General features: G+C 42.7%; 1 protein-coding gene across 3 annotated transcripts in view; it reads left to right on the top strand.

The window, feature by feature from the left end:
- CENPI (centromere protein I) overlaps nucleotides 1-26,448 on the top strand; it is a 113,481-nt gene that overhangs the window by 45,403 nt on the left and 41,630 nt on the right. For all 3 annotated transcript variants that reach the window (XM_033945338.1, XM_033945336.1, XM_033945337.1), the window contains 6 exons: nucleotides 92-140; nucleotides 2,831-2,877; nucleotides 8,611-8,700; nucleotides 11,300-11,434; nucleotides 13,639-13,797; nucleotides 15,521-15,641. In XM_033945338.1, the coding sequence (XP_033801229.1) occupies nucleotides 92-140; nucleotides 2,831-2,877; nucleotides 8,611-8,700; nucleotides 11,300-11,434; nucleotides 13,639-13,797; nucleotides 15,521-15,641 (601 nt within the window). The remainder of the gene's footprint in view (nucleotides 1-91; nucleotides 141-2,830; nucleotides 2,878-8,610; nucleotides 8,701-11,299; nucleotides 11,435-13,638; nucleotides 13,798-15,520; nucleotides 15,642-26,448) is intronic.

The following is a 26,448-nucleotide window of genomic DNA, read 5'->3' as shown; positions in this document are numbered from 1 at the left end:
TTTTTTCAATATATTCTAATTTTCATGACTTTGATAAATTCTAGTAAACACAAATTCTCAGGCACAGTTTTTCTCCTTGTTTTTCTTGCAGTGCCCATATATTTGCCATTTTTTATACCTTCTAACCAAGAAAGAGAGTGGTGAGTCCTTATTGTCTGCTTTTTGCTTTGATTATGGAAGAATGCCTTGGGCAGTGATATAATTCCAGCACAGAAACCAATTTGAGGCCATGTGTCTGTTCTTTTCACAGTAGAAAGGAACACCATTTCAAAGATATATAATGAAAAAGACTTTTCAAAGCCATATTTATCAGAAGTAAAGTCATTTTTTCTTTTCTTTTCTTTTTTAATTCTTTATTCATTTTATGTTTTACATCAAGTGCACAGAAAGTAACAACAATTTAACTAATACATCACTTGAAATTCCACAAACTTTTCATTAAATAAAATTTATCCCCTTCCCTCCCACCATACTAATATTAAATAATACATATAATATAATAAACTAGTCTTTAAGCCCGTTACATTGACGGGTGCTAGAGTAGATGTCTGTCTGGTTTATTTTTTCTTTGTCTCTCTCTCTCTCCTTGGACGCTGCCTGTCTGTGTCTCTCCCTATGTCCTTAGTGCCCCTAGTGTCTCCTTCCCATGTCCTTAGTACCCCTTCCTACGTCCTTAGTGCCCCCAGTACCTCCTTCCTGTGTCCATAATGCCCACAGTGCCTCCTTCCCATGACCTTAGTGCCCCCAGTGCCTGCGTACTGTGTCCTTAGTGCCACCAGTACCTCCTTTCTATATCATTAGTGCCCCTAGTGCCTCCTTCCCGTGTCCCCATCACTATCTTCCAGACTTTGTTCCCCCCCCCATACCAGTCTGTCTGCCTGCCTCCCATCCCCCTGAGGAGCATATTTCCATTTAAAAAAAAACCACCCCCCTAAAGCCAACCTGCCTGCCTCTTTCCCATCCCTCTGAGCAGCATATTTCCATTTAAACCCCCCCCCCCGAAGCCAGCCTGCCTGCCTCCTTCCCATCAGAGCAGCATGTTTAAATTTAAACCTCCCCCCCCCCCAAAGCCAGCCTGCCTGCCTCCTTTCCATGTTTTCATTTCATGCCCCCCCCCCCCCGAAACCCCCGTTGACTCTCCCACCGCTAGACGGCCGACAAACCTCCCGGCTCCAGCAGCATCCGAGGCACAGTAAACATGCTGCTTCGGGCCATCTACTGCCCTAATTTCCTCTGCCGCGTCTCTGATGATGTCATCAGGGATGCAGCAGAGGAAATCAGGCCAGTAGAAGGACGCGAAGCAGCGTGTTTACTGTGCCTGGATGCTGCTGGAGCCGGGAGGTTTGTGTTCGTCTCGCGGTGGGATGTGTGGCTGGGAGGGTCAACGGGGGTTTCGGGTGTGCTGGGTAGGGTTGGCGCAGGGGAGGTGGGAGGAGAGTCGCAGCGTATTACCTGCAAGCGCGCATGCGCACTCTTGTGGCCACAGCCCGACAGGTCAGAACACAGGGAACACGGAGTAAGAGTTTGCATGCGCGCTTAGCATTTTATTATTATAGATTCTTCCTTCCCTTCATAACAAATAATGAAATCCAACCCCCCTTCCCCATTCTTTCATTTATGTTAATCAGGGAAAAATGATATCTATTCATTACAATAATTTATTAATGGTCCCCACACATCCTTAAATTTATTAAAATATCCTTTTTGAACAGCTAATGTTCTTTCCATTTTATATATATGACACTGATCTCCATAAAGTCATTTTTGCTAACAAACTGAAAATAGTTGGGTCAATATTTAGTAGGGGGTTCAGGGTTGTTTTTTATGCTGACTGCTGTAGTTGAATCAATCTACAGGCCTTCACTTTGGTGGATCCTGAAGGTATCTATGTCCTCTGTAGCATCTAAGCCTTAGCCTAAAGTGTTTCATTTCCTGTGGCTTGCTGGGGTTGAATGAATCTTTCTGTTCCTGCCTCCCCTCCTTTCCTCTTTTAGGTACTCAGTGAAAGCTTGGTAACTGAAGGAAAGAGGGGAGTAGTGCCTTAAGGTGAAGCAGGGCAGGTTAATTTTATTTCAGGTCTCCTGGGTGCAAAGGGAAGCTGGCTGAGGTTGGCATGGAGAGGGCTGGTCCATTTTATTTATTTTAAAAATTTCTATACCATTTTATTCCAAAACGGTTTACAATAAAGTTACATACATAAAATATTGAAACATGTCAGAACAGATAAAAGCAAAAGCAGAAAGATTCAATGCTTACAATAGGTCAAATGCTCAAAGAAATGCATCAACAAATAATTGCATTTTCAGCAATTTCCTGAATGAACTCCTATCCCCACATTTCTGAATTTGCCCAACAAGGCTAATCCACAGTTTTTACTCCTGCACATGAAAAGGTCATGGCATTCGTTTCCACATACAGTGGAACCTTGGTTTGCGAGCATAATTCGTTCCAGAAGCATGCTCGTAAACCAAAGTGCTCATATATCAAAGCAACTTTCCCCATAGGAGTTAATGGAAACGTGGGCAATTCATTCCACATCCCAAAAAGACCTCCCCCACAACCCCTGAGGCCACTAGTGCACTCCCGCCCGTCCGCCTGCCCAAACCCTTACTGCAATCGGGCACTGGCACACAGCACCAACCCACAGGACATGCTGGTGCCAAAAGAGCCTGCTGGTAATTTCTGCTGAGCCTTGAGCATCTGCACATGTTCAAGGCCTTCTGACTCCTGCTCTCTCCGAGATTCTAATATGATTCTCGGAGTACCAAAAGAGCAGTTTCAAAAAGAGCCTCACACCAAACCTGAGATTTCCTTCCTTTTTGTTTTCCAGTGAAACCTTTTCGTGTCAGAAAGCTGTTGGACCTGCAGATCAGAGTGGTGAGTGTCTTAAAATCAAAATCAAAGTAATTGCTAAAAGAATATAGACTTAGTAAGTACCGAAAAGTGGGAGTTCTAGTAGGAATAAGCTTTTTTCATTCCATCAAATGACCATTGATTTTAAGGAAACATTTTAAGAAATTTTTTCATTCTTTAATATTTTATTTGCTTCAAACTTTATTATACGTTTATCTGCTAACAAAACCCCCCATATTGACCAACTACAAACAACAATGCAGCCAACAATTCTGCACAGGTCACAACAAAACATAAATAATAAAACTGACTAACAAATTCAAACAGCATATACATTTTTAAAAAAGCAGAATGTGGATGTTTATTATTTGCAGGAGACTTCGCCTTAATATGATGGAATCACAGAAACTAGAGGGTGGGTGGGTGGGTGAAAAAAATGTTTTTTTGCTCCGGCTTCAGGTAAAAAAGCAGGGGTAGCAATTCTCATAAATAAAAAATGTACGGCCACTTTTAAATTAGTAAACTCAGATCCACATGGGAGGTGGTTACACGTAGATATGAGTTTGGGAAATAATACCCTGACGTTGTTTAATATATATGCCCCTAATTCGAACCAACAAGACTTCTTTAAAACTTTGCAGAGCTTGTTATTACCACTGGCTACTTCTAATTTAGTAGTAGCTGGAGATTTCAATGCTGTAATGGATCCATTAATGGATAAAAAACCAAGTAAAAATATAAAATCTTTAGGTTTGGATAATTTGGTTCAATCATGTGATTTAAAAGATATATGGCGTATTCTTCATTTTAATGATCAGGAATTTTCATTCTGTTCACAGGTTCATAAGTCTTTTTAGAGAATCGATTATATATTTGTTTCATCTCATACAGTTCAACATGTGATTAAAGCTTCCATTGATCCAATTATTTCGGATCATGCTGGAATATGGTTAGAATTACAATTAGATCAATTAAAGAATAGAAGACCTCTAAGGAGATTTGATAATGCATTGCTTGTGGATGACAAATTTTTGGCAAATTTTAAAGTACAAATTAGGGAATTCTTTCAATTTAATTTATTAGAGGATACATCTATTGAAAATCTATGGGATGCCTTTAAGGTGACTATGAGAGGTTATATTTCCTATTCTGCTTATATTAGAAAACAGATTAAAATGCAGTTTTTGGGTTTAGAAAAAGAAATTAAATTATTAGAATCTAAATTGATAAGCAAATGGGACCATGATGTATTGCAAGCTCTTTTAAAAGCAAAAAGTAAATATAATAATAATAATAATAATAATTTTATTCTTATATACCGCCATACCCAGCGAGTTCTAGGCGGTTTACATCAGTTAGATTAGGATCTACATTTACAAGCAGATTTACAACAATTTATCAAATATGTAACAAATATAACCATAAATGACGGAGGATGGCGGGAACTTGTGGAAGAGGGAGGAAAGAAGCTATTATGAGGGGGGAGAAGAGCAGGGGGGAAGGGGGGGGGCGAGGTGTTAATGTGAGCGGGTGGGGCCGTTAGGGGTCTTGTTTGCTGAATAGGTAAGTTTTGAGTGATTTTCTGAAGTCGAGGTAAGAGGGGGCCTCGAGTATCATTTGGGCCAGCCATGGGTTGAGCTTGGCTGCTTGGTAGGCGAAGGTTTTGTCTATGAATCTTTTAAAATGACAGAGTTTTAGCGAAGGGAAGGCGAACAGTTGAATTCTAAGGGATTTCTTGTTTGTGTGATAGAGGTTAAAGTGAGGATTAATGTAGCTTGGTTTAGATGAAGTAACGCAGAACACTCCAGAAGTATAGCGAGCATTTGCATTAATGCCTGTAATAACACAGAAAGGCAACTTGATAGCAGTTTGCTGTATCTTCTTAAGGAGAATCCTAACAAATGTATCTATGTATGGCACATGTCTGAAGGTGGAATATTTCCTTCTGGCCTGTTATGCTTAAACATGAGAGACTAAGCTGTATGTTTATTTAACTGAGATCATCCAGAAACAGCTGCTGGTTTGAGTTGCAGAAGAGCCAACCAATGAAGTGACTACATTTATTGTCTCCTCACCATACTGTTGCATCTTCCTAAGGAGAAGATGCAGAAAGGTGTTAACTCATATGCATATAAGAATAACTTTATTCATTTATACCACCAATTAGCTTCAAAAATGATAAGAAGAGATTTGTTTTCCAAACAATGTATTATGGAAATTCTAATAAGGCGGGAAGATTATTGGCAAATTATCTTAAAGCAAAGAAAAAAAGAACTAACATTAATGCAATAAAAGATGATAAAGGTATTATAAATAATCAAACTGATCAAATATTAAAATAGTTTCTGAAATTTTATAAAGACCTGTATTCTTCTGAGCCTTATATGGAGAGGCAAAAGGATGGTTTAAATTTTTTAGATTTAATTATTGGACCTAAGGTTCCTGAACATATAAAAAGAAGTTTAGAAGAACCTATATCTCTAAAAGAATTAGAATCAGCGTTGAAGTCTCTTAGAGTTGGATCCGCTCCAGGTGGTGATGGATATATGGTAGAATTTTATAAAACATTTCAAAATGTCCTTTCCCCTTATTTATTAAATTTATATCAGCCACAACTTATAAAAGGTTATATTAAGAGTACTATGGCTGAATCAGTAGTAATTGTTTTGCCTAAGCCAAACAAAGATCCTACTTTGGTTTCAAACTACAGGCCTATATCTTTAATAAATGTGGATAATAAACTTTTGGCGAAAATTTGGGTTTGTTGCTAAAAGACATTCTTCTAATAACTCTAGATTAGCATTTCATATGTTAAATTTATCCAAAAATTTGGAAGAGCCGGCTTTTGCTGTTTCTTTAGATGCAGAAAAAGCATTTGATAGGGTAGAATGGAATTTCATGTATCAAGCTTTAGATTGGTTTGGCATAGGTTCTGGATTTATACAAATGATAAAAAAATTGTATAGCTTCCCTGTTGCAAGATTAAATATTAATAATACGTTGTCTGAGGGTTTTCAGTTGCAGAGGGGAGTTAGACCAGGTTGTCCTTTATCTCCTTTGTTATTTGATATAGTATTAGAACCCTTATTGTTAGCTATGCAACAAACAAAGGGGATATAGAGTATTCCTTTTTCTGATATGGAATATAAGATCTCGGCATATGCAGATGATATTCTGCTTTATTTGAGAAATCCAGAGTCTACCTTACCTTGTTTGTTAGAATTAATTGATATATTTGGTAAATTTTCGGGTTATAAAATCAACTGGAGTAAATCAGAATTTTACCTTTAAATGTTTATTGTCTAGAAGGATTATTTGATTCTTTTCCATTCATATGGAAAGAGGATGGATTTAAGTATCTTGGTATTCAAATTAAAAGTACAATTGATGATACAGTAAAGAAAAATGAAAAATTTGTTTTAAAAAGAGTTACGGAGTTATGTGAGCAATGGAACCCTTTACATCTTTCTTGGTGGGGGAGAGTTCACACCATTAAAATGATGATTTTGCCTATGGTTTGTTACCAAATGAGTATGATACTGATTTATTTTCAGGGGTCCTTTTATAAAAGGCTTAATGGTATTCTAATGAAATTTCTTTGGCTTGGTAAAATGCCTAGAATTGCTTTAGTATCCTTGCAAAAATCAATTGAGGAGGGAGGGGTAAATTTTCCAAATTTTTATAGATACCATCAAGCTTATATTTTACGTCAGGATATGTATTGGATCCTCCCAGAACTCATAGATAATGTACTAGATTGGTTATACTTGGAATGTCGCCTTTTGTTTTCTTTGAATTTAGTTCATGTTCCAAGCATTAACATGCCTAGGAGATATAGGGAAAATAAAATGTTAAGGGATTCTTGGAAAACGTTGAGATATATCAGCAAATTAACACCTTTCCCAATTAATAAGTCAACTAATCAATCTTTATGGATAAACTCCAAGATTAAAATAGGCGGAGTCCAAGTCCTTTGGAAGAACTGGATTATTGCAGGCATTCGAACTCTAAAGGATGTTATTTCAGATGGTAAACTGCTTGAATTTTCACAACTGCAACATAGATTTGGTCTTAATAAAACACAAAGCTTTAAATGGTTGCAGTTGAAGCAGGCCATTCAGGTAGGGTTCCCTGAATGGAAGACTTTGAACAATCAGTATAGTCTGGAGTTCCTATGCTTCCAAGCAGACTTCCTAGGACATCAAGCCGCACTGTGGTATAAATTATTATCTGGATACTTGAATAAAAAACCAAAGAATGGTCTGAGAGACATTTGGAGCATTGAAATCAAGCACCAAATTTCTGCATCTCAATGGCCATGAATTTGGTCTTGGAGAATGAGATGTACAGTGTCAGCATCTATGAGACAAACTTGGTTATTTTTGTTACATAGAGTATTTTGGACCTCTGTTCTTTTACAAAAATTAGATAGTTCTAAGTCCAATAGATGCTGGCACTGTAATCTGGAACCTGGGACATTAGGTCATCTACTTTATTATTGTCCCTATATTAAGATATTTTGGAATTCAATATGGTCTCAAGTAAATGCATTATTGGAAAATCATGTGGCACGATACAATGCTATTTGGCATGATGATGAGGAAAAAGAGTCAAATATCAGAGAACAATAAGCTTTTATTAGTTATGACAGGGGTTGCCATCCAACACATATTGGGAACACATCCAACACAATTGGGAAAATCACAGAAACCTTAGTTATACATTTTGGTGGAATACATTATGCCATATATTTAAAATGGAACGAGCAATAGCAGTACAAAGAGGGACATATACTAACTTTATAAAAATATGGGGGCCATTGGCAAAATATTGTAGTGAATAGTCATCACTTCTTCTCTTCTTCTTTTCTTATTTAGCACACTAAAGGGGGGAGGGAGTTGGAAATAATTTTACATAATATGTTATACTATGATATATAATATGTGTATATTTTTATTGAAAATATGATGAAGGGTGGGTGGTTTTATATGGTAGATATCAAAGTGCTATTGTGGAATAATTTGTTGTAATATATTCTTTTGTGCACTTGTTTAATTTGAAAACGAATAAAGAATTATTAAAAAAAAAAAAAATCATCTCAACGGGCAATGCACTTCATAAAATCAGCCCCTGCACGGTCAATTTTATGGAATGCTCTGTAGAATTGTAAAGAAAAGTACAGAGATGATTCTGAGGGAAAAGTACATTTCTAGCAATGGAGAGCCATACAAGAATGCTTAAAAAAAAGGCAAGTGACAGGTCAAGCATGGGAAAATCATATTGTGTCTGGAATTGCATGTTAACTGTGTGGTGCTTTTGGGCACATTTCTGTCTGGTTCATATTGAGTCTTAACCAATTTTCTTATGATATTTTCATCAAGTTCTAGAATTGTTGTGACATTTTCTTTTGTTTCATTTATATTTTTGCCAGAAATGTGACAGTTTCCAGTAGTGTTTGTGATCTACAGTTTCCAGTAGTAACATCCTTTATTATCCCTGGCTTTGTTAATTGTACCTGTTTAGTAAATTTTCACCTAGTTTTTTTAAATTTTATTTTTACTACAGCATTTTGGTTTCCATATACAGATCATCAGCATTGTCTTCTAAGCTGGTCCCACTTTCTAGGGATTTTTTACACTTGATATGACTTTATCCATACTTAGCTTATTTTTTAATGTACAGTATTATTCACACTGCAAAACTAAAGTCACAATCTGCAGACTCTAATGCTAACCTTTTTCTCTTATTTCATTGTAGGGGAAGCAGCCTCACCTTCAGGGCCTCTTGTTACTTTATAAAGTCTACTGTCCTGAACTAGTTTCTCTAGCATTGCCTACAAGGGTGAAGGTGAGTGAGTTGGGAGGGGGAGGGGAAGGCTTTGTCAGAAGTCATCTATCTTTTGGAAAGTGGTTGAGGTACAGAGCATTGTAAAATCAAAAGGGGCTCATTTGTGATTTTGTATAATATACATTTGTTGCTACAAACCATACAGACTTTTTCTCACTTTTGCTCTTATAATGAAGTCATACTATATGTGCTATGAAAAAAAATTTCAAGTGACAAGTTTTTACTTGGCGATTTGTGTTTAAGCTATGATGTAATAACATCAAATACATGCTACACCTGCTAATGAAAAATGACTTTATTTGAAATTGCCCTACATGGCCAGTCCTAATTGAACTAGAAGGGAAGATTATGTACCTACATTGTTAAGTTTTCTTTCTAGAAGATAGGAATGTCAATCTCAAAGCTTGCCATGATTCTTAGCCTGCTATCTGTCTTGGACTTCTCTGTAGCATTGGACAATTTGCTGATTCCCTTGGCCTTTAGCAATAGCTGAGAAAAAAGAAGCTCCCCTATTTCAGGAAACCAGGGGGTATCCTATAGAACCTTGTGACTGTTAATGCAGGCAGCACTCAGGTGGCCTATATTCGCCTCGTTATGGGTTTTACAATGTTCTTCATTGTTAATGCTACTGTTATTTGTTGTGTTATAAGCAGAAGAGACTTGCTTCTCGGGGAGAGTCCCTGTACTCCTCCCACTTATGTTTATTCTCCAGGGCTGGCCACTTACTTTGAAACGAACCGAGGAGTACAGGACAGCCCAGTGAGAAGTGAGGCGGAATGGAAAAAAGTAAATGAGGCTTTCTACACACACCCCATTGGCTCAAGATTGACATTCCTATCTCCTAGAAAGATTAACAAGGTAGGTGCCTTTTGTTTAAAGATTAGAAACCACTGAGAGTGACATATATGGGGGAAATTAAGTCCATCTGAAGCAAATCTCTGCATTTTGCGCATGGAGGTGCCCATTTGTGGGACTGTTTTGCAACTGTTCATAATAATTCCAGAGACTATCCATTTAGAGTTGGTTGCTGCTGTTACTGCTGATGTGCTGTACTATCTGTAGAAGGTATTCTCCAGGTCAGTGGCTTCAGTAGTACAGGCAAGGTGCTGGTTGTGGGTTCATTCTAAGTCTAAGCCCAGTAAGCTCCCTTCTTAACAAGAGGTTATTTGGTGATCTTGAAAATCTTGTGCTAGAGTATTTAGTTCCCATCCTGGCATACCTTGACTGCAAGGAACAGGTTCCTCATGGGTGCTGGAAGCTCTCTGTGGGGTTGCTTGTTATCTTTATTGATGGTTTGGCAAGGAAATATAATGTGACTTTTAAGGTGCCCTGCACCTTTCACCTTTAAGGATAGTTGTGTTTTTTTTTTTGTGTGTGTGTGTGTGTTTTTAGTTTCGTCTTTCATATAGGACAAGTTCCAGAATGTGGCCTTGCATCCCTGGAAAATGTTTCCACCAATCTGCTGGCTGGATAGCAAAACTCATTAGCCTGGACTGGTCTAGTAGAATTCAAGAGAAGGAAATTATCAGGGAAGAATAAATTTCTCTTTTGCTCCAAAACAGTGCTTTTTCTAACATTGAACTATTAGCTCTTCCCTTTTCTAGGAGCTCGGTTAGAAATTTCCAGGGGTATAATTCTTTATGCTGCTTTCAGGGCAGAGTCATCCCCTGAAAGGGCATTTTGGGAAGAATATATCTTCTGCTACAAGGGTCTTAGTGACACCTGGGTCACACATGCATTTGTTTTGTGTCTTCTCTCCTTTTAACCTTCCAGTTGCCTCTATATTACTTTTTACGATCTACATTTCTTGGGCAAGCTACTCTGTATTCTTCTCCTCTATTGCTACTCCTGTATTTAGGACGCAATTTTCCTAGAATGGCCTTATTGAGTTTTTCCATTCTGGAATATGTTGTCAGAAGTTGTGGTAAGAGTGGTGGCTGGTTTTAAGAGAAGTTTGGACAATATCCTGGAGGAAAAGTCCATAGTCTGTTATTGAGACAGATATGGGGGAAGCCACTGCTTGCCCTGATCAGTAGCATGGAATGTTGCTACTGTTTGGGTTTTTGCCAGGTGCTGGGACCTAGATTGGCCACTGTGGGGATGAGCTACTGGGCTGGATGGACCACTGGTTTGACCCAGTATGGCTATTTTTATGTTCTTATGCTCCATCTGGCCAATCATATTTACAATTCACTTCTTCTCAGATTGCTTTAAAATACAAAAAAATTGTACTTTTCCTGACCTTGATTGTCTCAGTTGCTAGGAAATTGTCTGTTTCTCTCAACTAGATTATAAGCTTAATGGGTAAGAGATTGTCTTATGTGTCTGTACAGCACTGTGTATAGAACTGTTAATAATAGTGGTAGTGATTAGAGACACTTAAACCAATGTCTTTAGTATCCTTCTGCTACATACATGAGATTTTGAAAAATGTAAAGAGTTCTCTCCAGATAGAATCATCTTATGCAAATAAAGCAGCAGCAGAGATTTTTCAGATTTAAAGCAAAACTATGGTTATGTTAATGTGTTATTACCTGACAGTGTTTTCTGGAACTTGCTCATAGGTGAAGAAGTAATATAAGTTTTATCCTCTGTTTAGACATTCTTTAAGAATTCAGAGAGTCTATGGAAAGCACAGATGATGACAGTGAGAAGAAAAAACTTGGGTTCCCCTTCAGTAGGGCTGCAAGTGGACTTTGGTATAAAGCAGGTTCCTTTACAATCCAAGAAAAGGGTAAGTGACTAAGGTTAATTTTCTAATGAGCTACGTACAATAACGTAGAGATTTATCTTTCCTGTGAAACTATATCCTAGGGAAATTCCTCCTCGTATTTATCGTCCTCAAGCATATTTTTTCTTATGAAGAAAAGACCTAAAGCATGTTATTGCATTGTAGAGACTCTTTCCTAAAACCTCTGGCAGAAAAGTGAAGGGAGGTAGCACTGAAAAGTATGTCAGAATCTTTAAAGATCTCATATCTTCCTATGGGTAGGCAAGTTTAATAGTTTTGTGAGGAAGTTGATAGCCAAAGCATGGGATACCTAATGTGAGTTATTCAGAACTGGGAATCAATAAATATTATCAGAGGGGAGTTTGGTAGGGAGATAATGAGAAAACATCAATTGATTTTCTGAAAGATAAGCCATTTATTTAAAACCAGAGAAACTTTTAGCCAATTAAAAAAATACATTTTGTTGGTGTATCTGTCAAAACGCAATATGGAAGTTTCAGGAAACTGCTGAGAGTCTGGATAACATTCATGTACTTTGGAGTAATATGTGATAAATGATCCATAATAACTTAAAGTAGACAGTAGTCAGTAAATACAGTTTTTGATCTTTTTTCATAATCAAGCTAATCCTGTATGTACACTAGTGGCCAAAATTAGTGATTGAATTGTGTCCATTTTGAGAATTTTCATCTGATGTCTATATTTTGCACTGTTCAGGAAGAACTGCATTTGTTTCTTTTTCTCTGGGATGGTACTACATACAGAGTCTTGAATCATAGGGTTTCGTTTTAGTTTTGGTCCCGTATTTGCATAGAGGTTATCTGTGTTCTGGTAGGAATGAATGTTAAGAAGCATACAGTGCGATTTTTGTAGTTTTAATTTTGTAATTAACCATTATGTGTTGCTAATAAGATTATATTGTGTGTATATATAAAAAATGAATGGCATTGACTTAGCCTCCTTATAGGTAAAGGTGTACTTTCAGGCATTCTCTTTCAGAACAAGGAGGCTTTGTCCGTGTTTACAGTTTCCTGGGGCGAATAACCTTTCTCTTATCAGTTTATCTGGTGTTTCAACAAATTATTCTGCTGCCTTCTCATCAGCACTCACAGACTCGCCACTACTTTCACATTATGCAAAGAATAACAATTCTTGAACCATTTGAACCACCTGGAGCTGGCACTGAACTCTATTTCATAGTCTGGTCCTGCTTTTTCTTTCAGCATCTCGTAAAGCTTTGTGCCTTTGCCGTTATTGTCATTGTTCTGATAGGAATTTGCTTCCAAGTTTGATCCTCTATCCATATCAACAGTATTTTTCCATGTTTGATATAGGCCCCTCTTACTTCTTAGTCTAGAAGCTTTCAGTGGAGCAGATCCTTTCACAGCTTGCAGGATTTTATCCTTATTTTTCAATATGGTCGTGATTGTGAATGAGACTTGCTGAATTCACATGTGATGGTGGTCACCGCTTTACCATTTTCTCGTAGTCTAATCATTTTTTGTTTCACTTTTAAATCAGTACTTTTCCTTTTGCTTCTTGCTGCTACCAGCAGTAGATTGGGTGCGTTTGGAAGCCATGATTAAGTTCACAATGCATAAGACACCAGATCCATGAGATACGAGATGCCATGGATGTCCAGAATGAAGTTATGTGGTGCATACCAGTTTATGAAAGCCTCGGAAAAAGATCTAGGGGAAGCGATTTCAGAAGAGGGTAGAAGAAAATATATGAAGGGTCAGGAGAAGCTTAGATTTGTACCCTCATATAGGGAGAAGGAAAGTTCTGCGCAGCTCTGGCCATATATCTGGGGGAAGCTAGAGATAAGTGAAGCAAAATGCTGAGAAGGGTTAAACTGAGTGGAACTGGTAGGGGTGTAGGGCACTGAGGAAGAGCTATGGGCATAGTTATACGTAATTTAGAAAAGGAAAGAGACAGTCTGGCTGTGGGTATGGCATGGGGTAAAAAGGAAGGATGTAACTATGGACAGTTTGGGAAGGAGAGGAGCAGGATGCATGGGGGAGAGGGTAGAACTAGATGAGGATAGGGGAGGTATGGGTTTGTGAAGACAAAGAAATTGTACCTTGAGTTTTGGAAATATTTAATGAAATATTCGAAGGATTAAACACCCCCCCTCAAAAGTAAATTTTAATAACTGCCTTTTGGTAAGATAAGTGTTCACTTGTCTTTCTTTTTTTTTTCTTCAGAAGTGGAATAGTCTTATGAACCTGCCAATAAGCAGTAGCACAGTTTCCATTGTAAGCCAGAAGGTTGTCTCCTCTCTCTACCTCCATCAAGATGAAGCCTTCCCAGTGGAACAGCTACAAACCTTTACCCAGCTTGTGCAGAACATACATCGCTTAGAGGTGAGGGATGGAAGGGTTGAGCATTGCTGGTATTTATGCTTGTTCTTACAACCCTTATATTTACTTCTATATTTTAAAATTTTATCTGTCTTCCCTTTTTGACTTATATTTGTACTATTTTCTCTCCTTCAGTAGCTCCATTTTGCTGCTCTCCCTAGGTCACAGCAGTGTAGTGAACCCACTTAGCCACAGAGGCAATGCCTCTGAGACACACCTTTTGTGTGGCTTATTGGTAAACAAGGATGGCCATAGTAGAAGCAATTTCTTTTTTTTTTTAATTTTCTTCAGGTCTGAGTATAGTATTTTTGTGGAATGCATAGGCCTAATTGATTTAGCTGCATATAGGATCTGAATCTAAACTATGGAGCCAACTTTCCTCAGAGGTTTTCTTTAAGAAGGTAATATGAGATAAAGAACTCTGCATTCACTTGAGATGACAAGAAATATACAAATATATTCTCTACATAGCCATTCATTCATAATACTTACTGTATATACTACCTACTGGCTTCAAAAGGCCATCAAAGCTGTTTCCACAATTTACAACAAAACTTCTTTAGTGTTTTTCCAAGCTAGTCCAGATACATCTGTTTGCCTTCTCCTACCAGTAGATGGAGACAGAGAACCATTCATTAGTGACATAATTGTTTAAGTAATTTGTGCAGTCCTTCACTAGTTAGTATTTCTCAGTCTTTGGCGTATGGTAGATGAACCATCTTGTGTGATTGGCTCACTAGGCCAGATCAGGAGGACTTGAAATGGGGAAATTTTATTTTGAGCTTCCCTCTGATCAACTTAAAAAGTAAAAAATATTTGTGTTTGATACCTAGTCTTGTCCTTGGATTAAGTCAGGTTTAGCCTTTCATTCTGCCCAGGGGGTTAAACATCTGGTGATGCTGGTCCCCACCCCCACCCCCCTTGTGGTCCAGGCTGCGATGTGTGGTGGTCTGGTGGCCCAGGCTTGTTTCCAGTGGTCCGAGCGTGTTCCTGACCGAGAGTCATATGACTGGTCCTTGATGGATCAGGAAGTTGCTAAGATTGAGCTGGGTGCTTATTTTTTCAGATGCCATGTTTGATCTACTGTGGGCTTCAGCCAAGTCCATGGCTCTTGGAGTGGCTGCTTGCCATACCCTTCCCCGCCTCCCTTTTTTGGGGGGTTGGGGATGGGAAGGGGGAGGGTAGAGGATGTTTTTGGGGGCATGGCACGGGAGTGGACCTTCGGTGGTAGGAAGGAGTGGGTATCCCCCCTGCCATATTGCTGCAGTGGGGGTGGGGAGTCGCATTGGCAGGAGAGTGTGGGCATCCCTCCTGCAGCATCGCTTGGGGGAAGTCGCATTGGCAGGAGGGAGTAGGCATCCCTCATGCCATTTTTGCTGCCGTGGGGGCGTCGCAGTGCCCTAACAGCAGTGACAGGAGCCTACTTCCCCTGTCAATGCTGTTGGGGCTCTGCGCATGTGTCAATCACTCACTGACCAATTGATCGGTTGCATGCAAACTTGATAGTGCATCGATCACTGCTGGAGAATCAGCCAGAGTATCGGCCAACAATGATCGAGTCGATATTTTTAGTGCATTTAGCCCTTTAAGGATTTAACAACTCCTATGAGTTGCAGCACCATTTACCATTTTCCAGGCCCAAGAGAGCATATGCCCTGTTCTGATGTAGCACTGTTATAAAAATGTGACAACAGATAAGAACTATAAGGACCATTTTGTCTTGCAGTTTCCTGCACAAATGGGCTCAGTGTTGCAGAGTCCCTTGCTGCTGCACTATATAAACTGTATCAAAGATGATTCAGTCTTTCTGAGGCTCAACTACTGGATGGCCCAAGTGCTGCATGAAGGTGAGAAACTGTTCTTGTGACAACTTTGGAGGGCGGGGCAGTTATTTCATGATTACATGTGCCCTTCTTTGTATTCATAGTGCTATTTCATTCTTAGTTTTTGACTTGATAATTTTCTTCTACTCCTTTGGACTTTTCATTTGGTCAGAATTGAGGCTGTGATCTGACGCCATCAGCATTAATTTGCACCACCCTCTCAACTTATTTTAGCATAATAATAATAATAACTTTATTTTTATATACCGCCATACCACAAATAGTTCTGAGCGGTTTACAAAGGAAGAGACTGTATACAGACTGCGACATTACAGAGAACTTTCAAAAATTACATTGGCATGTTAAGTTTAGTCAGGTTTATCTGGAAGTGTTTTGGAAGTACATCAGGTTGAAGTGGGGTCAGTCCTTGCAGTGACAGTCCTGAACTAGGGCCTTTAAATTCTGCCATTAGGCATCATTGTTCTGAGGAATGGAAGATCAGAGGCGGGAAGTGAACCTAGGACACTTCAGTGTATGGTACTGCCATTAACCACCAGGCTGGCCTTTCATTATTATATAGTGCTCATATCTAGTGATGTCCTTAAGAGAACAAATATCAACCTGTTTTCAAAATGAAGCTCTTTTTCTTTGATATCTGAACTTACAGAGAAATAATATAAAAACCAATAGGAGGAAATATTTTTTCACTTAGAGCATAGTTAAGCTCTGGAATGCGTTGTCAGAGGATGTACATAAGAACATAAGAACATAAGAAATGCCTCTGCTGGGTCAGACCCGAGGTCCATCGTGCCCAGCAGTCCGCTCACGCGGCGGCCCAACAGGTCCAGGACCTGTGCAGTAATCTTCTATCTATACCCTTCTATCCCCATTTCCAGTAGGAATTTGTCCAATCCTTTCTTGAACCCCAGTACCGTACTCTGCCTTATAACGTCCTCTGGAAGCGCATTCCAGGTGTCCACCACACGTTGGGTAAAGAAGAACTTCCTAGCATTTGTTTTGAATCTGTCCCCTTTCAACTTTTCCGAATGCCCTCTTGTTCTCTTATTTTTCGAAAGTTCGAAGAATCTGTCCCTCTCTACTCTCTCTATGCCCTTCATGATCTTATAAGTCTCTATCATATCCCCTCTAAGTCTCCTCTTCTCCAGGGAAAAGAGACCCAGCTTCTCCAATCTCTCAGAATATGACAGGTTTTCCATACCTATTATCAGACGTGTTGCTCTCCTTTGAACCCTCTCGACTAACGCCATATCCTTCCTAAGATACGGCGACCAATATTGGACGCAGTACTCCAAATGCGGGCGCACCATCGCCTGATACAACGGCAGGATAACTTCTTTCGTTCTGGCTGTAATACCCTTTTTGATTATACCAAACATTCTATTCGCTCTCTTAGCGGCCGCTGCACACTGTGCCGACGGCTTCATTGTCATGTCCACCATTACCCCCAAGTCCCTTTCCTGGGTACTCTTATTCAATAACATCCCTCCCATTGTATAGTAGTACCTCGAGTTTCTGCTCCCCACATGTAATACTTTACATTTTTCAGTGTTGAACTTCATCTGCCATTTCGCCGCCCATTCTTCTAATTTGTTCAAGTCCCTTTGCAACTTTTCGCAGTCCTCTGTAGTCCGAGCTCCATTAAATAGTTTGGTGTCGTCCGCAAATTTTATTATCTCGCACTTCGTTCCTGTTTCTAGATCATTTATGAAGATATTAAATAGCAGCGGCCCGAGCACCGAGCCCTGCGGGACACCACTCGTGACCCTCCTCCAGTCGGAGTAGTGACCCTTCACTCCTACCCTTTGTTTTCTACCCTCCAACCAGTTTCTGATCCATCTATGTACGTCTCCTTCCACCCCATGGTTCTTCAGTTTCCGGAGTAGACGTTCATGGGGCACCTTGTCAAAGGCTTTTTGGAAATCTAGATATATGATGTCTATGGGGTCTCCTTTGTCCATCCGTTTGTTGATCCCTTCGAAGAAGTGCAATAAGTTCGTTAGGCACGATCTTCCCTTGCAGAAACCATGCTGGCTGGTTATCAGAAGTTCATTTTTTTCAAAATGTTGATCGATGTTTTCTTTTATCAGTGCTTCTGCCATTTTCCCCGGAACCGAAGTCAGGCTCACCGGCCTGTAGTTTCCCGGGTCACCTCTTGATCCCTTTTTAAAGATGGGCGTAACGTTGGCTATCTTCCAATCTTCCGGGATCTCGCCTGTTTTCAGGGATAAGTTGCAAATTTGCTGCAGTAGTTCCGCTATCTCCTCCTTTAATTCCTTCAGAACCCTTGGATGTATGCCGTCCGGACCCGGGGATTTGTCAGTTTTTAGTTTTTCTATCTGCCTACGAATGTCCTCAAGGCTCACTTCTATGGATGTTAATTTTTCTGCCTGACTTCCGTTGAAGAATTGCTCAGGTTCCGGTATGTTGGACGTGTTTTCGTTTGAAATCTTCTTCTTGCTCTCCCTTGCATGTTGGTATCCGTGTAGCTTCTTCTTTCATCTGAAGTTCGTTCTCTTCCACCTTCGTCCTGTATGCCTCTTCAATGAATCTCTCGAGTTCCCTGACTTCCTCCTCAATGTGTCTCTCCGTGGCGTGAAATCCTTCTAGCTCCTGAATCTTGTCCTCTAGTCGCTTGACCTCCTTCTTCAAGCTTTTCAGTTCCTGACACCGACTGCATACATACGACTGTCTCCCCGAGGGGAGATAGTCGTACATATGACAGTCTGTGCAGAACACTGGAAAGCTCATCTTCTGGCTTCCTTCTGCTTCCATTGTTGTTCCTTCTTTAAGATATCAGTTGAGATTACTTGTGACTTGTGCCCGCTTTGTGTCCTTTCTCTCTCCCTATCTGCTGTTGGTGTCCTCCCTGACTCTCTCTTTGTGCTGGTGCCCTCTCTTTCTTTCACTAACTGTCTCTGGTGTCCTCTCGCTCACTGCCTGTTGGTGGTGTCCTCTCTGTCTCTTCTCTCTCTGTGTTGGTGCTCTGTGCTGGTGTCTCTCTCTCTCTCTCTCTACCTGCTGCTGGGGTCCTCTCTCTCTCTACCAGCCGCTGGTGTCCTCTCTCTCACTCTCTCCCTCTGCCTGCTTGTTATACTTGTGTGAACGGCTTGGCCCTTTGTGTCTGTCTCTTTCTTACCTTCTGTGCTTTCCTTCTGTACTTGTCGCTTCTTTACCTTCTGTCTTACTCCGTTGCCTTGTCCCTTCTCAAAGGCCCTTCGCAAAGGCGCTCTCGCTAAGGCGAGCGCCTTTGCCGCTTGCCTTCGCTGCGCGCCGAATGGCTGCGTGCCGTTGGCTCCGCCCCCTTTCAAGGGGGAGTCCGACGCTGCCTCTGACACGGTGGGGGTGGGCGGAGCGTACTCTCGCCGCTTCCCCGAGTCCTGTGCTTCTTCCTGCCTCCTTCCCCTGCGCAGAACTCTGTGTCTCCGACTCTCCCTCTCTCAGTCCGGCTACCAGAGCACGCTGCCTTCTTCTCCTTTGCTCTGGCAACCCGATTCAGCGCTCGCCGCGTTGGCTCCGCCCTCTTTCAAGGGGGAGTCCGACGCTGCCTCTGACGCGGTGGGGGTGGGCGGAGCGTACTCTCGCCGCTTCCCCGAGTCCTGTGCTTCTTCCTGCCTCCTTCCCCTGCGCAGAACTCTGTGTCTCCGACTCTCCCTCTCTCAGTCCGGCTACCAGAGCACGCTGCCTTCTTCTCCTTTGCTCTGGCAACCCGATGTAGTAACAGTGGTTAATGTAGATGAGTTTAAATAAAGGCTTGGACAAATTCCTGGAGGAAAGCAGGGCTGTGGAGTCTGTAGATAAATGTTCCGACTCCGACTCCTCAGTTTTTTGTACTTCTGACTCCGACTCCGACTCCAGGTACCCAAAATTTACTCCGACTCCGACTCCACAGCACTGGTTAATTTTCAGATCGTTAAAATGGAATGTCAAGTTGAGAGAAATGAGCATTTTCGACACCACCTTCTTTTTGCTTTTAATCAAGGTTCTAAGGCCGCAGAAGCTGCTCGCAACATTTGTGCTGTGTATATAGTGGGTGCTATAGCTGAAAGAATCGCTCGTGATTGGTATTCCAAGTTCAAAAATGGAGTCGGTAGATAAATGTTCCGACTCAGACTCCTCAGTTTTTTGTACTTCTGACTCCGACTTCAGGTACCCGAAATTTCCTCCGACTCCGACTCCACAGCCCTGGAGGAAAGGTCCATAGTCTGCTATTGAGATGGAAATGGGGGAAGCCAATGCTTGCCCTGGGATCAGTAACATAGAATATTTCTATTTGGGTTTTTACCAGGTACTTGTGACCTGGATTGGCCACTGTGGAAACAAGATACTGGGCTAGATGGTCCATTGGTCTGACCCAGTATGGCTATTCTTATATTGTCCTTTTTTTCACTGGCTACCCCAAAATGGTACACTCAACCTCATGTGATACAATAATATTCTGAAACTTCCAGAGATAAAAGTAGACCTATTCTAGACACCCCGAATAATGTTAATAGGGTATAAATCTTCATCCCCTGTCAGGATACAGTGTTCCAATGGCATTCTTTATGTATATGATTATACCTTGTATTAAGATTTATTAACCACCAAATATGTATATAGCAAAATGTTCAGTATCGTGGCTGGAGTGGGGCTTCAATGACAGCTTTAGTTATTGGAAAGCAAGGCTAGGGCCAGGCAGGCTTCTATGGTCTGTGCCCTGAAAATTGCAAGGACAAATCAAGGTCAAATATGTATATGCAATGAGTTTATCTTGTTGGGCAGACTGGATGGATTGTACATCTGTTATTATCTGTTATTTTCTATGTTATTATGTAACTTTTATTGTAGTAACAGTATAACTGTAGTAAAATTACAAATGTTAGCATATTATACAATTACTAGTCGTTAAGCCCGTTACATTAACGGGTGCTAGAATATATGTGTGTCTATCTGTCTGTGTTTCTTTATCTCTCTCTCCTTGGCCGCTGTCTGTGTCCTTCTGTCTCCCCCCCCCCCCCGAGCAAAGCTGTCTGCCTCCAGCACACCCCTCCCCCCAAAGCAGCCCCCTTTCCCTCTCCCTAACTGTCTCTCCATGGCCCTCTTCTGTTTTCCCCCCCAGAGCAAAGCTGTTTACCCTAAGCACACCCCTACCCCCCAAAGCAGCCCCCTTTCCCTCTCCCTAACTGTCTCTCCATGGCCCCTTCTGTCTTCCCCCAGTGCAAAACTGTCTGTCCCCAGCACACCTCCCCCCCCAAAGCAGCCCCCTTTCCCTCTCCCTCCATGGCCCCTTCTGTCTCCCTCCATCACACCCCTCTCCCAAAGCAGCCCCCTTTCCCTCTCCCTGTCTCTCCATGGCCCCTTCTGTCTCCCCTCAGAACACCCCTCCCCCCAAAGCAGTCCCCTTTCCCTCTCCCTCTGGCCCCCTGTATTGATTCCCCTGCTAATCCTCCCTGCATCCCGGCGTCTTCTGGCCTGCTCCAGGCCGCGATCGTTATGGCCGGCCTCAAAGAACCTCACAGGCCGCACCCCAACCTGGAAGCACGCTCCCTCCCGACGCGATCCCGTGCATCATAGGGAACGTGCCACCGAGGCCGGAAAGCAGCCCGCGAGGCCCGCCAAAGCCAGCCACGATCGCAGGCTGCCCCAAAGAGAAGGATCAGCAGCAGCAGCAGCAGTGAGCGAGGGCGGGAGGTGAGGTGCTAGCTTCCGGTTGGTGAGGAGCTTGCTTCGGATTGGTGAGTGAGGAGGGGAGTGGCCAGAGTGATCCCTGGCCGCGTTCTAAAATGGAATGCGGCAACGGATCAGAAAACACGGCGCCAGGGATCACAATTTTTCAAAAGCGCATGCGCGCTCTAGGGTTTTATTATATAGGATAACAGGTAAACTGGGAAATGGAAAAAGTAAATTAAAGTAATAGCAATAATTTGATACATTATCTCTATCATACACATTAAAACAGTGTAGTAGAACGTTCATATAATAGAAATGATACTTGATGTCGGCACAATACAAATGAAAAATGGTTGACTCAAATATAAGATGGGGGCTTAATATTCAAGTGGCATGCCCTGCCAGGCTTTGCACCCTCACGCCTTTCCCTGCCAGATTCTGCGCCCAGCCCCCTTCCCTACCAGGCTCTGAACTCAGCCCCCCTCACTCCCTGCCAGGCTCTGCACCCTGTCCCACCTTCCTTCCCTGTACTCTCTTCCCACCAATAACAGCCAACCTCATCAGTGATGTCACAATGGCTTGATTGTCCTGTACTCCCCTCTGCCCTCCAACCTAGCCAGCAGATTAAAAGTTCCCCTTAACTGTATCCATGACATCTTGTACTTACTGGGTAATTCCTTTGCACCAGATCTGAGGCTGGCCTCTTCTGCAGAGACATTTCAAGAGTAGATGAGCACACACAGATTATAAAGTTGTTTCAGAGGGGAGCAATAGCTGCCAAAGCATGTGCCTGGACTTTAGTAAATGTACATACATTAAGACCATAGTTCCAGAGAACAGCAGATGGTTAAATTGTTTATTTTTTTTTATTGAAACCACCTATTGTAGGCTGGGACAGGAGGGATCCCTCCCATCTCGGCCAATACTAACAATTACCCCCTCTCCCTCCCTCCATCGCGTACCTTTTCCCTGGTGGTCCAGTGGTGTATCCCACGCTGAACCCCTCCTGCCGATCTTGCAGCCAGCAACCAGTGGCACACCCATGCTGGCATTAAGCTCCTGCTTGGCCCTACGCCACTCCCTGAATGGCTGCCGTAAGAGCCACGAGTTCTGTGCCTTTCAGGGAGCAGTGCAGGGCTGGGCGGGAGCTCGAAAAGCTCGCTCCTGCATGCTGGCCCGGATGCCCCACTGGCTGTGAGATCAGCAGGAGGAGTTCAGGACGGGATTAGAGAGTTGCGCGGGGACAGAAATCCCACCCGTCCCCACCCGTCCCCGCCAAAGTCCCACCCGTCCCCACCCGTCCCCGTGAGGAATCCCTCCGTCCCCACCCGTCCCCGCGAGGAATCCCTCCGTCCCCACCCGTCCCCGCGAGGAATCCCCTCCGTCCCCACCCGTCCCCGCGAGGAATCCCCTCCGTCCCCGCCCGTCCCCGCGAGGAATCCCCTACGTCCCCGCCTGTCCCTATAAACTACAGAAATAGTTATTTCATTTAATTATGCTACTGAATTAAAGGCTCTGGTAGAAACCCATTTAAAAATAAGCAAAAAGACTTTATTAATTTGGAAATATTAATTGGGAAGAATACATACTTTGTAAACGGGTTTCTACCAGAGCCTCTAATGTTTATAAATTTTTATCAACACAACTAATATACTACTTTATCCTTAAGCAAAAAAAAAAAAAATAAAAAAATTTTTTCCTACCTTTATTGCCTGGTTTCTGCTTTCCTCATGTTCTCATTCAGTTCCTTCCATCCACTGTCTCTCTTCCTTCTGCGTCTTCCATTTGCTCTGTTACTGTGCCTCTCCCTTTCTCCCCCCTCCCAAATTGGTCTGGCACCCATCTTTTTCCCTCCACTCCCCCCATAGTCTGGCACCTCTGTCTTCTTCCCTGCCAGCGTCTTCTTCCCATTCCCTCTTCCCCATTTCCTTTCAGTGTCCTTCTCCCCCACCATCTTTCCCATGTCCTGTCAGGCAGCATCCTTCTCCCCTCTCTGCCTTCCCCATGTCCTTTCAGCGGCCTTCTCCCCCCTCTGTCTTCCCCATGTCCTTTCAGTGGCATTCTCCACCCCTTTGTCTTCCCCAGTGCTTTCAGGGTCCTTCCCCCCCCCTTTCTCCCGTTTACCCCATGTCCTTTCAGCGTTCTTTTCCACCCCTTTGTCTTCCCCAGTACTTTCAGCGGCCTTCTCCCCCCTTAAGCGTCTTTTCTTTTCCACTCCACCTTTCCTCCCTCCCTGCCTCCACCTTTGTGGCGCTTTTGCACCCGACTGACAACAGAACAGGCCCGGTCGGACAAATCTCCCTGTCCTGTAGCCGCGATCTAAATTACCTTCTTACAGCAGCTGGAGTAGTGAAGCTGCTGTAAGAGGTAATTTAGATTCGCGGCTACAGGGCAGGGAGGTTTGTCGGCCGGGCCTGTTGTCGGTCGATCGGGGGACCTGACCGGCTGTGCACATTCTTCGGGGCGGACCGCCCCCTCCCCCCTCTTTCGTTCGCCATTGCCTTCTTCCTACCTGCCCTGCCGCAGCCGCACACAGCCGACCGGAAGTCTTCCTGATGTCAGCGCTGACGTCGGAGGAAGGGAGGGCTTTGCTTAAGCCCTCCCTCCGACGTCAGCGCTGACATCGGGAAGATTTCCGTTCGGATGTGTGCTGCGACAGGGCAGGTAAGGAGAAGGAGACTACCCTCGCGGCTCGACCAACCCCGCTGCGATCCAACCCCGCAGGAACCCCGCTACCCTCGGAGGCGTCCCCACGGGATCCCCGCGACCCTAGGGGGCGTCCCCACGGGATCCCCGCGACCCTAGGGGGCGTCCCCACGGGATCCCCGTGACCCAAAGGGGGAACCCGCGGGATCCCCGCGGGTCCCGCGGGATTCCCGTCATCCCCATTCCCGTGCAGCTCTCTAGACGGGATACACCGCTGAACCACCAGGGAAAAGGTAAACGCCGGGGGTGTGTGTGTGTAATTGTTAGTATCGTACGAGAGACGGGAGGAATCCATCCTGTCTTAGCCTAACATAAGACATAAAAGAAGCTCCAACCTGCACTTCGTTTCCCCCCCAGTTAGAGGATGCAAATTCAAAATTCATCACCAATACCTTCTCTCTTATCAAGCAGCATTATGGGGCAACGATCTGAAACAACTACTTACGCTTGCCAATACATATAGGGATTTTAGGAGACAAATGAAAACATACTTGTTCTTAAAGTACATAGATAACTGATTCGCAGAATATCTCTCTCAATACCAGACCTCCAGATCTGCTAAACAATAGACACTAACTATGTCAATTCTATTCAATTTGTAACATTCTCTATAATCATTGTAAACCGCATAGAACTTCACGGTCCTGCGGTATATAAACCGTTATTATTATTATTATTAATGGCATGCCTGCAGAAAATCCGGAGGGTGTCGGGTGGTCACTGGGTGATTTACCTGAATATAAGACATGACCCCCATTTTTGGGCCCAAAAATCTCATCCTATATTTGAGTATATTTGCCATATGATGAAGAAAAACATCTCAGAGCTGACTTTACTCTCCTTATGATGCTGCCTTTAGCTCCTTACTATTTCTCTGACTCCAGCAGATGGTGTGGACATGTGGCTTGATGCAGCAATTTGAGTAGATTGCTCCCTGGAAATCTGTAAGCCCAGGTTCCCAGTGGAGCATTGACAACAGGAGCAGACTAGCATGCTGAGGTACAGCAGTCTTATCCAGCCTTGCTCAGGCAGGTGGCAGAGACCCAGGGCAGTTGATTCTGTTTTTTTCAGAGGCTGGGGAAGGGCTTTGCTTCTGCAGTTGGGCAGGTGTGGCACACACTGGAGCTGTTGTAATGCCAGCAAGCTGGTATTAGCTAGTGGCCTGTGCAAAGGCCTGGAAATGCACAACCATATTGGCCCTTTTGTTTTGTAGCGTATGTGACAAGGATGTTGTAAGGCAATTGTTTTCAACCCAGTTTCTTTGGGATATCCACAATGTAAACCCGACTTGGCCAGATGGTCCCTGAATACTTGATTAAAAATTACTGTTATGAGGGGTTCGTAGAATTCTCCCTGGGTGCAGGAGCATACACATCTGAATTTCATTTGGGCAGAGACTGTTCATTTTGTTCCTGGACTACATTTTGCATACGAGTATATACAGCCTGAAGTGAAGAATAGGTTTCCCTGGCATGAGAGATTATGTGGAGGGAGTTTGAGGAAACTCTTTTCTGTTGGACGGGGAGGGGGCATTAGGACCCCAGGCTTTGGCCCTTCTCAGTGTCTTAGGTCAGCACTCCAGAGCTTCAAGGGCATTGCATGGGTAGCTGTCCTGGGAGTCGATCAGTCTTCGTGTCTCTAGACAAAGCAGCCATGGAAGGAGTTTCTGCCCTGTCTTAGGTTCTCCCATCCTCCAGGAAGGATGTTTGGGGAGTGGATGAATATTCCTTTTTGGAGCCTGAAGAAGTGTCTCTTGATGAGGAGTCTATCCCTGGGAGTGCACTTGTTTTGTTGAGAGAACTTACTTTTCCTCATAGTAGACCATCTGTTGGCAATTCTTGTGATTCTCTCAGTGATGGTGGAGCTGACCTTTGGATCCCAAAGAGTAAAACAGATTTTATGCTGTTTATCCTAGAAATAAGCAGTGAATTTTCCCAAGTCCATCTTAGTGGTTTATGGACTTCTCTTTTAAGAAATTATCCTTTTTTTACACTTTTCTAAGCTACCTGCTTTCACCACATTCTCTGGCAACAGTTTCCGGCATTTATTTATACATTTAGTAAAGAAATATTTCCTTCGGTTTGTTTTAAATCTACTAAGCAGCTTCATTGCATGCCCCCTAATCCTAGTATTTTTGGACAGAATACTCAAGCTTTTCACTAGAGTGGGGAAAAGTACCTGCATATAATGTGAGCAGCACTGCCTATGTGTCACTGTAGAAATGAATTATGTATGTTTATGGGCTCCTTTTACGAAGGTGCGCTAGGACCTTAATGCGCGGAATAGCACGTGCTAGCGCCTCCTTTTGAGCAGGCGGTAGATTTTTGGTTTAATCCGGTGCGTGCGCTAAAAACGCTAGCGCACCTTCGTAAAAGGAGCCCTATGTTTATTTAAGATTTGATATACCGCTCCTGCATTTTACTGACCTAAGCAGTTTACATTGTATCAAACTAAA

Source organism: Geotrypetes seraphini, chromosome 5 (assembly GCF_902459505.1).
Source record: "Geotrypetes seraphini chromosome 5, aGeoSer1.1, whole genome shotgun sequence".
NCBI classification, from domain to species: Eukaryota; Metazoa; Chordata; class Amphibia; order Gymnophiona; family Dermophiidae; genus Geotrypetes; species Geotrypetes seraphini.
Note: the sequence above shows the minus strand (reverse complement) of the source record. Positions and strands in the feature narration are given on the sequence as shown.